Source organism: Silurus aristotelis, assembly GCF_946808225.1.
Source record: "Silurus aristotelis genome assembly, chromosome: 8".
NCBI classification, from domain to species: Eukaryota; Metazoa; Chordata; class Actinopteri; order Siluriformes; family Siluridae; genus Silurus; species Silurus aristotelis.
In genome coordinates, this window is record NC_139581.1 from 12,373,132 (window position 1) to 12,387,165 (window position 14,034).

The following is a 14,034-nucleotide window of genomic DNA, read 5'->3' on the forward strand; positions in this document are numbered from 1 at the left end:
TCGGACTGGGGCTCCATGCAAGATCTCACCTCGTGGGGTCTCAATGATCCTAAGGAAGGTGAAAAATCAGCCCAGAACTACACGGGAGGAGCTGGTCAATGACCTGAAAAGAGCTGGGACCACCGTTTCCAAGGTTACTGTTGGTAATACACTAAGACGTCATGGTTTGAAATCATGCATGGCACGGAAGGTTCCCCTGCTTAAACCAGCACATGTCCAGGCTCGTCTTAAGTTTGCCAATGACCATTTGGATGATCCAGAGGAGTCATGGGAGAAAGTCATGTGGTCAGTTGAGACCAAAATATAACTTTTGGGTCATAGTTCCACTAAATGTGTTTGGAGGAAGAAGAATGATGAGTACCATCCCAAGAACACCATCCCTACTGTGAAGCATGGGGGTGGTAGCATCATGCTTTGGGGGTGTTTTTCTGCACATGGGACAGGGCGACTGCACTGTATTAAGGAGAGGATGACCGGGGCCATGTATTGTGAGATTTTGGGGAACAACCTCCTTCCCTCAGTTAGAGCATTGAAGATGGGTCGAGGCTGGGTCTTTCAACATGACAATGACTCGAAGCACACAGCCAGGATAACCAAGGAGTGGCTCTGTAAGAAGCATATCAAGGTTCAGGCGTGGCCTAGCCAGTCTCCAGACCTAAACCCAGTAGAGAATCTTTGGAGGGAGCTCAAACTCCGTGTTTCTCAGCGACAGGCCAGAAACCTGACTGATCTAGAGAAGATCTGTGTGGAGGAGTGGGCCAAAATCCCTCCTGCAGTGTGTGCAAACCTGGTGAAAAACTACAGGAAACGTTTGACCTCTGTAATTGCAAACAAAGGCTACTGTACCAAATATTAACATTGACTTTCTCAGGTGTTCAAATACTTATTTGCAGCTGTATCATACAAATAAATAGTTACAAAATCATATATTGTGATTTCTGAATTTTTTTTTTTAGATTATGTCTCTCACAGATACAGCTGCACCTACGATGACAATTTCAGACCCCTCCATGATTTCTAAGTGGGAGAACTTGCAAAATAGCAGGGTGTTCAAATACTTATTTTCCTCACTGTATATATATATATATATATATATATATATATATATATATATATATATATATATATATATATATATATATACACTGTAAAATTAGCTCCTTGACCTCTATATTAGTTAATATTATTTGCACTCTTATTGAACAGAGCCTGATTATTATGGAGCCATCTAATGAGAATTTGCCTTGCAACATTTTTCAGCCTGTGTTGCAGCAGGCTATCAAGCTATTTGTAATTGTATACCCCCTGAAGCCAATGTGTGACACCCCACAGTTTGTTGCGCCGTTAATCACATAGCAAAATGTGACTCCTGGGCTCGTAATGACCTTCAGTTCCATTCGACAAAGAATTTAACATTTAAGACTTTAACATTTTCAGGCAGTTTTCACAAATGTGCTTCAAATTATAATGCTTCATTGACTCAAAAACACTGTCATTTTATGTTTCCCTTGGCAGTCCATGGTGCTTTTGCTGTACAGCCAACGACAGTACATCTTCGAGTTTGACAAAAATGATCGTCTCTCATCTGTCACTATGCCCAATGTGGCCCGGCATACACTAGAGACAACCCGCTCTATTGGTTACTATAGAAACACATACAGGCCCCCTGAGGGCAATGCCACGGTGCTGCATGATTACAGTGAAGATGGTCTGCTTTTGCAAACCATTCACCAAGGCACAGGACGTAGGGTCATCTATAAATATGGCAAGCTTTCCCGACTGCTCGAAATTTTATATGATACGACACGTGTTGCTTTCTCATATGATGAGGCAGCAGGCATGCTAAAGACAGTGAGCCTACAAAGCGAGGGATTCACCTGCACCATCCGTAACCGGCAGATCGGTCCACTGATTGACAGGCAGATCTTTCGTTTCAGCGAGGAAGGTATGGTCAATGCCCGTTTTGACTACAACTATGACAACAGCTTCCGGGTCACAAGTATGCAAGCTGTCATCAATGAAACGCCACTGCCTATTGATCTGTACCGCTATGATGACGTATCTGGTAAAACAGAGCAGTTTGGCAAGTTTGGGGTCATATATTATGACATTAATCAGATTATTACCACCGCTGTAATGACCCACACAAAGCACTTTGATGCATATGGACGAGTCAAAGAGGTGCAATATGAGATCTTCCGTTCACTAATGTACTGGATGATGGTGCAGTATGATAACATGGGCCGTGTGGTAGCCAAGGAGTTAAAAGTAGGCCCTTATGCCAACACCACACGGTACACATATGAATATGATGCTGATGGCCAGATCCAGGTGGTGTCGATAAATGACAAGCCTTTGTGGCGCTACAGTTATGACCTCAATGGCAACCTGCACCTTCTGAGTCCAGGAAACAGCGCCCGTCTTACACCTCTACGCTATGACATAAGGGACCGCATCACGCGATTGGGAGATGTCCAATACAGGATGGATGAGGATGGGTTTCTCAAGCAAAGAGGCAATGACTTTTTTGAATACAACTCTGCTGGCTTGCTAATAAGAGCTTACAGCAAGGTTGGCGGATGGAGCATAAAGTATCGTTATGATGGTCTGGGCCGCAGAGTGTCAAGCAGAAGCAGTCAAGGACACCACCTGCAATTCTTCTACGCGGATCTGTCCAGTCCCACGAGAGTCACCCATATGTATAATCACTCAAGCTCAGAAATAACATCACTCTACTATGATCTGCAGGGACACCTCTTTGCCATGGAGCTGAGCAGCGGTGATGAGTTCTATGTGGCCTGTGACAACATTGGCACACCACTGGCAGTATTTAGTGGTTCAGGCCTTATGATTAAGCAGATCCTCTATACGGCTTTTGGAGAGGTCTACCTAGACTCAAACCCTAGCTTTCAACTCGTAGTAGGATACCAGGGTGGCCTGTATGAACCCCTCACAAAACTAGTGCACATGGGCCGCAGAGATTACGATGTCTTAGCTGGTCGCTGGACCACACCTGAGCATGACATCTGGAAGCAACTAAACAGCAACAACATAGTGCCCTTCAACCTCTACATGTTCAAGAATAACAACCCCCTGAGCAACACACGAGAAACTAAGTGCTATATGACAGGTATGTGCATAGCCATTGAATCTTTGAATGCTCTGTAATCTCTTGGCTATAATAGAACATGTGTTAAATTAATGGAAGATTATACAATGTATAAGATGAATGCTTTTATAAGAGTTTTATATAGGGTTTTTCAGCTGTTTCAGGGCTCAGCCTGGGGTATTTTTATATCCATTTCAGGCTCCCCAGGTAACATGACAATGCACTGGCTTCTTATGCCTGTTTTATGTTCAGTTCTCTTCCCCCCAAAATACCTCATCAGTCTATGTTGCCTCAGAGCATGAGTAAGGAAAATAGCAGCGAATGCTCCCCAGCCAGAGAACACAATAGAGGCTTTTCAAATCAGAGCCAGTGGCTGTTGTATCAGCTTCTCCTTGCTTGGCAAGCAAACAGCTATTTTATTGGAAGGGGACAAAATATTATATGCCTGTCTGTAGTATGTGCCAGTGCCTTTAAAAAGCCCATTTCAGGCCAGAATCAAAGCCTTGTTTAATGCCAGCACTGCCAAGACAAAATTAATGATTGAGAATAGTGGCCATTAGCTGCACTCGTTATTTTGGATCAAAGCCTAGGGTTTTAGTTTCCCCTTGTGTATTTGATTAAATTCAACAGTAAGAAATTGGAATGTATGGAACATTTTAATATGTTTATAAGCTTTGCCTTTCAGTGGTTTGCATTTGTATGCCACTGCATTTAACTTAACATTTAAAATGATGGTCATTAAACTTTAAACTATATCATTAATGCAAGACTTGGAGGAGGAATCACTAAAACACTCTTGAGATGTTTAAATACATGCATAGATTGTAGTGTTCAATTCAATTGATGATGTTGACATTTTTATTTCAATTTACTGTCCTATTGCATATTTCTGTTTAAACGTGTCCTATTAGGCAAAGCCAGGCAGAAATAAACAAGATGGTCCGAAAGTGCACTTTACGGTCACAGCTAGTGAAGAGTACTTTGGAAACATAGCGGTGCAGTTGACGAAAAGTTAACGTTTTATGGTTCATTGACTTTCTATTATACAATGTAAATGCAGTACAACATTTGTAAACAAATTCAGTGCACAGTTTCTGATCTTAGAATGTATGAAATCTTTGTCTTACAAGAAAGCAGACAATGAGGAATTTAGACCAACACAAACACTGAGCCCAACCTACAATGGTATTGAACTTTGTGTGATGCTTAAAATTGTATCAGTGTAGCGCATAATGCTTGGGATTATGACTTGTTTTCTTGAGATGCAGTAATCCCTGTATTCATCATATTTAGCCTATCGTCACACTCTAATCAATGTTCAGTTGTAATGCGTTTAAGGAGAGCTTATTTTGTCAAAAGAAATCATTTGACCTATATCCTTCTTAATGAAAAATTGTTTTGCCATGCATAATATCAGTGTGTCCACCATGTGGAATACGTGCAGTAAGTTTGAATGCTTGAATTCTCAAATTATTGTCAACACGGCTCATTGCAGATGTGAACAGCTGGTTAGTGACGTTCGGCTTCCAGCTGTACAATGTCATCCCTGGCTATCACAAACCTGTCACTGATGCCATGGAGCCATCTTACGAGCTCATTCTTGCCCAGATGAATACACAGGAGTGGGATAGCACTAAGGTAAGTGGACACACAGCTTAAACACCAAAAGTATTTATGCACTCTTGTATTTGTTTTATACATTAAACAAATTCAGTTCAGTTCATTTTATTTATGTTGCTAAAGAACTCATAATTAATAATTTTATTTTGGGTAAACCTGTGTTTTTGGTTTCAACATAGGACATTTTTGTAAATTCTTTTATTCTTTGGGCTCAAGTTTTTTTAATAGGCTGAGAAATATCTTTTTGTGATTAATGTTGTGGGGCCTTTTTTTTCCAAAATAAGAAGACTAAATGTTCCCATTTGTTTACTAAGGTTTAGGCATGGAAGTAATTAGCTGGAATAATACGTATGGCAGTCTTGAGAAGGATACTAAAGACACACATTTGACTTCAACCTGTATCAATGGCAACCTGACACCTTAGATGGTAGCCTCCTGATGGTTCCCAGAGTAATCAGTTCAAATCAGTGGCTCGCATGCCTGCCCCCTGCGCCTGCTTCTCAAACTAGGGGTCAAAATAAAGAGTGCTTGTTATATGCCCTGCCATTAAGGAAATTCATTCCACATTTCCTCCACCACTGGCAATTGATTTCAGCTCAGCTTCACACACCTTTTATCTCCCTTTTTCTTTTGTCTTTCACTTTACATGGTGTGATTCTTAGACTTATCAAACCCTTGTGTCTTCTTCAGGTCACCTGAATAATTTAAAAGCTGTTTGTTGTGTGGGTCAGATTACTTTCTTAGAGTGGCGCACATTAGGTGTATGTTGATGGCTGAGTTTTTCCTTAACACCCAAAGACACCTTGCTCCCTCGATATAGCGCTGCAGGCTTTTAAGTCAATTTGAGTCATAATAAAAAAAGGACCATACTAATGTAAATGTCTATTTGGCTTGTTGAATTTGAGATGTGGAGGAAGTGTACAGTCCTATTCCTTCTTTCAGCTGATAAGGGTTTCTATTCAGTCAGGAAAGCATTTGAAGAGGCCACAATTCATCATTATAGTCTGAATTGCAAATGGATGCAGCATAATAGACAGGCATTTGAAGGTATGAGGCATCCCAGGTTTCAGATGTCTGAGATATGAGATTTTAAATGTGAAGCGATGGCTCCATTTGAAGCAGTCAGCCTGACAAAGTTCACGTGTATCTCATACACACTCAAGGAGCATGAGCGAGCGAGCCAAATATACTAAAAGAAAGGATTTTAACAAATGTTGTTTGGGACCATCAGAGACATTGTTTTATATTCTGTATAGTATGTTCTTTGCAGTGCTTTAATGGATTTACCTAAGTGCAAAACACATTAACAAACCAAATGCGCTGTGGAAAAACATAACACATCAACATTATCTCTCAACAGAAAAGGGAAGGTCCTTATAACATCACATGCATTAGGCAGAGAGTGCATGAAAGACAGAAAGCTGGAGGAGTATTAAAAAAGAGGAAATATGATCTGAAAGGGATTTGTTGATTTTATTTTAATCATTATAATTTTATTCGTATGAATTAAATGTATTGAATTTTATGTTAGATATGCTGTCAACTTTGCGCATTATTATAAAAAATGCAAATGCTGAAAATGAAGCCGGGTTATTAATATACTCACTATAAGAACACATGTAAGGATTCATTCTTTTTCAGCAGACTAATTATATAATAATTCGTGCATGATTTTCCCCAGCAGCGAGCAGGCAATGTTAAGTAAGGACCTACCCATTCAATTTTGAGTAAAAGTTCATGTGTTTCTGAATTTGCATTTGTGATTTTGGTTTTATTGGGCTTTTTAAATTGCTGTGGGTTTTTCGGTTTGTTAATCTGTTTTGTGCATACAGGCCACCATATTTATGGGATATTTTTGAAGGCCACACAGACTCTGGAAGCTGTTTTTCTTTTTCATTTGCTCGGAGTGCTTCAAATCCAACTTAATGAAATCCCTTTTGGAAAATAGTCATTACAGTGTAATCACACACACAGTCTTTTTCCAGACTGGATATATTCAGCTGTTTGATTTTGCCAGCATGCACAGTTATAAGTCCTAGTTGTTATTTGATTAAATATTCTGAGCTGGTCATGAAAGCATTAGATGACAGAAAGGCCTGCTGGCTAGACTCATTTCTATGTGCACTTTAATTATCACTAACTTGACCACATGATAAGACTGAAAAGTTGAAAGCAATGCAATTTTCGAGACCTGTCAGATCTTTCCGTCCTGTAAAGATCTATAAACAGCCTGGGCAGAGTTTAAATCACCCCAGGATACTTGGCAAAGGCGCAGCATCAGTTTCCTTTGGGTGTAGTCTTAGCCCACATAGAGCTATACCCTAAACATATAGCAGACTTCCTCTCTAGAGCAATTTAAGCCCTAATTTAAGCCTACACAAGTCTTAACATTTTTCTATTTAATACATTTCAGCTGGAATTTTTACATAATCTGCAGTTTACATTTTTCTTTGTGTACTGTTCCAAAGTTCATAAGACACATCAATAATAGATTAATTCCTGGCTCGTTAGTATAGGTGTAGCTACTTTATTACTCATAAATTAGCCCAACCCCACTACAGACATTATTTTCCTTTTTATTGGGAGGAAGTAAATGATTCTAATTGCTGGCCAAATTGCTTTTTGGAAATATAATTATGGGGTCATTTATGAGCTTTTAAAGAAGCTACATTAAGAAAACCCACTAATGGCCTCTGCAAAAGTAGTGCTGCTCCTATGAGGGTTTAAAGTAGGCTGTTTGTTTCATAATGGCCATATTTCATTTAAAGTATTCACAAAGATAAAGGGGAAGGAGGAAAGAGGAAAGAGCCACTCATTACATCTGTGACAATAGCTTCTCCATTTACACCAGCAGGATAGTATGCTTTTACAGTAGCCTCGAAATGCTTAAGCGTAAGTCTCATGAAGGAAAAGCGTAAAGCAGGGTGGTTGTTTATCAAGAAAAAGTGCTATAGTAGTGCAGTAATTGGGTTCCATTATTGCACACATGAATAAGCATTTTATCAAGATTTCAAAAAGTAGTGCTAGAAGGTTTCTTCACCTTGTTTTGCACCAGTAAGCATTCATATGTGGTAGAAAAGAGACAAAGAAAAGGAAGAGTAGTGCGATGACTAGGACTAAGATCAGAAAAAAGGTAAAAGCATTGTGCTCCTAAAACTTCAAATCAATTGAGAGCAATTAGTGGTTTGAGATAATGCTAGGGAAGAAACAAAAATCCCATAGAACTTCATTTATAGTATATTGATCTAATGATTACCCACACAAAAAGGATCGTCCACCTCTTTAGTAGAAGGTGAAGAATGCTTGTTGAATTATTAATGTCATATTCTGGCCAAATAAACATTCCTAGCCTGCCACTCATAACTACTTTTGAAGTACTTGATGCATATCTGCTTAGTCTGGCCAGCGTCATTGTTCCCTGATATGACTGCAGCAGCTGTGGAGTAGTGAAGAAATAGTGCATACGGCTTGATTTTTACTGTATTGGCATTTCCTCTAAAAGCCAGCCTCTTGTAATTAAATTGTCGCTGCTTCGAAGCACGAGTTTGGCTGCCTCTTAAACTGATCGTGATGGATGTTGCATGCTGGAAATTTTCATAAAGCAGCAACGAAGTGAGTGCTTGCTTTTAATCTACCACCCGTTCAGTGCTGCTTGCACAAGGCCCACAAGCCGGGCAGATCTGCGGGGTTCAAAACTGACAAGAGTATGTGGCCTGATAGTCCTGGTGGCGTCCACCATTAGCTTCTGACTTTGATCAGTGCTTTGGACCGCAGGCACTCTGACCACCATACGCTACTTGAATGATGCATTACTTTTAGAGCTCAGACAGCATGGTGGTAGACCACAGGACAGACATTGTCATCCCCACACCCGTTCGTTTTGTGACCAAGGTCAGAAAGTTGGCGTATTACAAATTGGGGTGGTGAGGTGTGAAATGTTTTTTGAGACTGTGTGTCCTGCCAGAGATACCTAACAGATGAACCCATTCGACTAAGCTTTGCTCTCACACCCTTACTTGCCATAGACTGAGACAGATTAGGTGTGTGTGGCAGTCCCAAGAGAGAGAAAGAGAAATACATATTTGGAACTAGGAAGGGTAGAAAAGACAAGAATTACCCTTTGCCTCTTCTTTCTCAGCATAAGCTACTCATAGCCAGCATCCAGCCCTCACTATTTCATTCTATCTTCCATGTTGTTCAGATTAGTGTCATGTGGGCAAAGATATTCTGTCATGTTTTGTATATATATATATATATATATATATATATATATATATATATATATATATATATATATATATATATATATATATATATATATATATATATGTAATTGGTCTGTCATTGGTCAAGAATTGTATGTTTTTGTTTTAATTAAATCACTGAAGATGACTGGAACCAGATATAAATGACACTGCTACCAGCAGTAAAAGTCAGTACTTATGTTCATACATCTCACCACAATACCAAAAGGCTTATACTGAGTAGTCAGAACAGAAAATGAAAGGTGTTTTGAAGTGGTAATGAAGCAGACTGAGAGCTGGACTGTGAGAGAGATGAGTTGCTGAGCAAAGGGAAAAAAAAAGACAGCTTCCTGCTGAGATCACCAACCCAGCACCAGCCATCGGTTACTCTTGGGAGTTAGTTACTCTTGAGAGACGGTGGTGCAATCAAGCCTGCTGCTACAGGGCAAACAGGCGGTGAAACCAAATGTAGATATTTCTGTGTGCATACCAGGACGTGTCTAGTCTGGGTTAAATTTTTATGTTTCATTTCTATAGAGCCTTTGTTAAATCCAACTCTGAGTTTTTAAATACAGATTGCCAATTGTATCATAGACAAAGGGCTACAAGTGTTATAAGTGTTATGAGTGTTAGAAGACAACTCATTCAAGCCGGGCTTTAAAGATGGGGCTTTGCTAATTTACATTTCAATCAGATACAATTCAATGAGATATAGTCATGGCAGGGGTAATAATAATTAGAAGTACAGGTAGTTCCTGATTTACGATGGAGATGAGCTATGATGACACTATCGTAACTTATATTTTAAGTATAGAATGTCGCAAGTCGAGACATGGCCTAGCCTACCCAGGAGTCTTAAAGAATGGTGATCAGTAAGGGGTGATATACTGTAAGATGTTAATAATTTAACAAATGGCAGTACATAATTCAGCAACACAGAACAATTTACACTACTATAATGTATAAACTTTACAATATATATGTATGTGGCAAGTAAAGATAGGTGCGGACGTGCGCTCGTGCGCTGGTTCACAAGTGGAGGGCGGAGTTGAACGTGCTTTGTTTCAGTGTCCGGTGAGGCAGATAAAAAAAGAGTGGGCTTTAAAACACCAAAAACATGCGTACATCATGGCAGCATCCCAACATATTGTACAAAAATTTTAAAGCCGTGCAAAAATGTTAACTTTTTTTTTATTATTATTATTATTATTGTGTCACTATTGTCATCATAAGATCAAAAAATCTTAAGTTGAACCATCATAACCGAGAGACTACCTGTATTTGTCTAGTCAAACCAACTTAAAGAACATACTATGGATGGATGGATGGATGGATAGATGGATAGATGGATGACTTAAATCATTGGGTAACTAGGCAACTGATTAGAAGGTTATAAGTTCAGATTCCAGCACCCCCAAGCTTTTACTGTTGGGTCTTTGTCCAAGACCTCAAAAATGTATCCAATTCAATATTTTTTAAATAAAACCACAAGGCTGAATTGATTACATTAGTTCAGCATATTAGTCAAACATTAAGCACTATATGATTTTACGTTGTTGGTATTTTAATTATTTGTATCCAAAACCAAATGAGTTCAGAGTAATAATAAGTGCATCTTAAGATAATTCAACTATAATTCAACCCACTTACTAAGCACTGATAGCATCAAAATAATACACCTACTGCTATAACCAACATCTTAATTTTTGTCTGTGTGTGCAGTCTGTTCTCGGAGTGCAGTGTGAGGTCCAGAGACAACTTAAGTCCTTTGTCAGGTTGGAGCGTTTTGACCAGATCTACAAAGCAAGTGGTGCTGGCTGCCCCCAATCCCCTTACAGCACATTCTTCGCCTCAGGGGCTTCAATCTTCGGCAAGGGCGTAAAGCTAGCCATCCGAGAGGGTCAAGTGAGTGCTGACATCATCAGCCTGGCCAGTGAGGATGGCAGGCGGCTTGCTGCTGTTTTAGACCAGGCTGTCTACCTTCAAGACCTTCACTTTACAATTGATGGTATGGACATGCACCATTTTGTGAAAGCATCTTCAGCAGAGGGTGACTTGGCTTTGCTGGGTATGACAGTGGGACGGCGAATGCTGGAGACAGGAACTAACGTGACGGTGCAGCAGGTGAACACTGTCTTGGGTGGCCGAGCTCGGCGTATTACCGACGTGCAGCTGCAGCATGGTGCACTGAGCCTGAATGTGCGCTATGGCAGTAGTCTGGATGAAGAAAAAGCTCGGGTGCTAGAGATGACTCGGCAGAGAGTTGTGGCAGCTGCCTGGCACCATGAACGACACCGACTGCGCCAGGGAGAGGACGGTTCACGCGCCTGGACAGACACTGAACGGCAGCAGCTGTTCAGCTCGGGCCGTGTGCAAGGCTACGACGGCTACTACGTGGTGCCTGTGGACCAGTTCCCTGAGCTGGCTGACAGCATCAGCAACATTCACTTTCTGCGCCAGAGTGAGATGGGCCGCAGGTGACAAGAACACAAGGGAAGCCCCACTCCGGCTCAACATCTAGGACTTCTTGCCAAAGACATGTTGCTTGTGTGACCAGTTTGTTAAAATTTTTGTTTTTTGTTTTTTAACTGCCTTACTTAAGACCAGATTGCAGGCAGTTGACATTGCATTGACAGTGTCATTGCATTGACATCCAAGTGCTTTTCTTTCCTTTTTTGGAATCACGTGACAGTTTTTGGCTGCCAAATGAGGCTGCTAGTTCAATGACATATGGCAACATTGGTTTAGTTTTGATTACTTTTTCTACAGATCAGCTCAAAGGGATCCTGGACGATGGCTGCTAATGCATTTTGATCACTGGCAAGTGAGCAGATTGACATTCAGCATCACTCCACCCTGCCTTTTCTCGCCCCACAGCCAAGGAGAGCCTTTTTTTTAAGTCACTTCTTTTTATACTTGAAAGCCTGCCACACTTAAACAAGGACTACAGTGTCTGTTGTTCAGGCTCCTGATCCCCCTTTCCCTTATCATCATTGACTCTTGAATTGGTGCGATGTGCCATTTCAAGACTGCTCTATACCTAGTATTTCTTAAATATTTGAATCTGACCAATAGATAAAAAAAAAGAAATGGAAAGGAAAATTATGGAGGGCATGCTCAAAGTCTGAACACATAATGTAAAATGTCTTATTGAAGGAGATTTTATCCTTAAAGAAAGGGGAGAAAGCGGAAAAATAAAATATCTCCCAATAGTCTATAAAGATGGTTTTAAAAATTTAAAATGACATTGAATATAAATGACATTGTTGGAAACTGTAATAAATCTGTATGAAAATGAATATTTTACTAAGATACATAAAATCACCTAAAATCTATTTCATAGTTACATGTATGAAAAAGAACAATATATCTAATGTGAATACATTACCAAAATGTGAACTGTTGTCCCTTTTAATTGCAAATTGTTGTTCTTAAACAATGCCTAGTGTTCCAACACATGGAATATGTGTATATATATATATATATATTATGTTTGGGAATGTCAATCCATGAAATTTATTTGTTTTTATTGTTGAAGCGAATAAGGTTATAATATGCTTAACAATTCATTTAAGGATAACAGTATTTATTTTAGTAATGTGCTTTTTTAACCAATGTTGCTCCTCATGTGCACTGTCTGTGCAAGAGACAGGAATGCTTATATACTTAAAAAAAAAAATTATAATAATAATAAAAAAAAAGGAAAGAAAATTCAAAAACAAACAGCACATTACTAGAACATGCCCTCAGACATTCCTCAGGCTTTCCCTTCCTGAACATGTTGAGCTGTGGAGTGCTAGCAGTGGACACTGGGCTAAGGACAGATTTAAACCCCAGTGGGATGCCTGAGGGTCAAAGTCGTAAGTGCCCAGGATATAAAAGAGAAGACTCCCCGAGTCCCACAGCTGCCCAAGATGCATTACGGCCTGCAGGCGTGTAGTTCCTGTCTACAAGCAGAGGGGTTGAAATGCATGCCAATCTGGCAACCCACCTTGTGGATATAACTTCTTGCTTTTTGTGTGTCCTATAGCTTGACTACCTACTGAACTTAGAAGAACATCCGGTGTAGCCTCTCTCTGGCTTTTAAAACGTGTCTGAGATGGAACAAAATGGTGTTAATGTGTTGGACATGGTGTCACGGTGTAACACACACCTATTGTGTAAGCGTACAGTAGCTGAATCTGTTTTCAAAGTTTGTGTGGCTTAGGACTGGGTGTGGAGAAGATAAGTGTATCAGTGGCCACGGCCTGTATAATACTGTCAAGCATATTTTTTTATTTGGATGTCAGTTGGATGTTGGATACAGCCATAATTTTTTGCTGTATTAAAAAAATGAAAAAGTTTGAACGAAGAAAAAAAAAGCATTGTGGTGACTTCAATGAGAACTGCTTCGTGAGGCTGTAATTACTTTCTAAAGTTTTGGACTAATGACATTTTTTTTCCCATTATATTTTTTTTGCTCTCAACACTGTGTTTCTAGCGCTTCTCTTTGGATCTGTAAATAAGAGGACGAGAAATGAGCTGTAAATAAAATGCCAATGTAGATACCTTTTAGAGCTACAGCAGTGAATCTGTGTAGTCTTTAGGTAAAGCAGGAAAAAAATAAAGAATATTTTGTGTTTACATTTATTTAATGTCACTATTTTGTCATGTTTTGAATAGTCGTGCTACTGTGTTTCTAAGGAAAACATCCATAAGGACAAAATAATTACATTTTTTGTTTGTTGTTTTTTGCAGTCTTTTTATTTGTAAAATTTATAAATCAAATAATGATGAACATTACAAAATCCTATTTTTAGTTTTACATAAAGAGGGAACAAAGTAAAACAATAAAAAAAAAAAAAAATTTAATGAAAGTAATCCTGGCCCATGTCAATAGACAAATATAACACATACACATTCCATCAACTTTTACAGCAAAAGAAATGAAGATAAAAAAAAAGAAACTCTTAGTCTGGCAGAGCTTAAAGACCTGTGAAACATAAAAGAAATGATTGCCATTTATGAAAAAAACAGGCAGTGTTACCTTTAAAAATATATTTAATTTTCTCAAGCTTAAAG

The 14,034-nt window shown here is 39.3% G+C and overlaps 1 protein-coding gene across 14 annotated transcripts in view; it reads left to right on the forward strand.

Moving 5' to 3' along the window:
- tenm4 (teneurin transmembrane protein 4) overlaps positions 1 to 13,602 on the forward strand; it is a 205,271-nt gene extending 191,669 nt beyond the window's left edge. For all 14 annotated transcript variants that reach the window (XM_083548345.1, XM_083548346.1, XM_083548344.1 and 11 more), the window contains 3 exons: positions 1,516 to 3,130; positions 4,605 to 4,747; positions 10,696 to 13,602. In XM_083548345.1, coding sequence (XP_083404471.1) covers positions 1,516 to 3,130; positions 4,605 to 4,747; positions 10,696 to 11,454 — 2,517 coding nt within the window. In that variant the 3' untranslated portion in view covers positions 11,455 to 13,602. The remainder of the gene's footprint in view (positions 1 to 1,515; positions 3,131 to 4,604; positions 4,748 to 10,695) is intronic.
- The last annotated feature ends 432 nt before the right edge of the window (positions 13,603 to 14,034 follow it).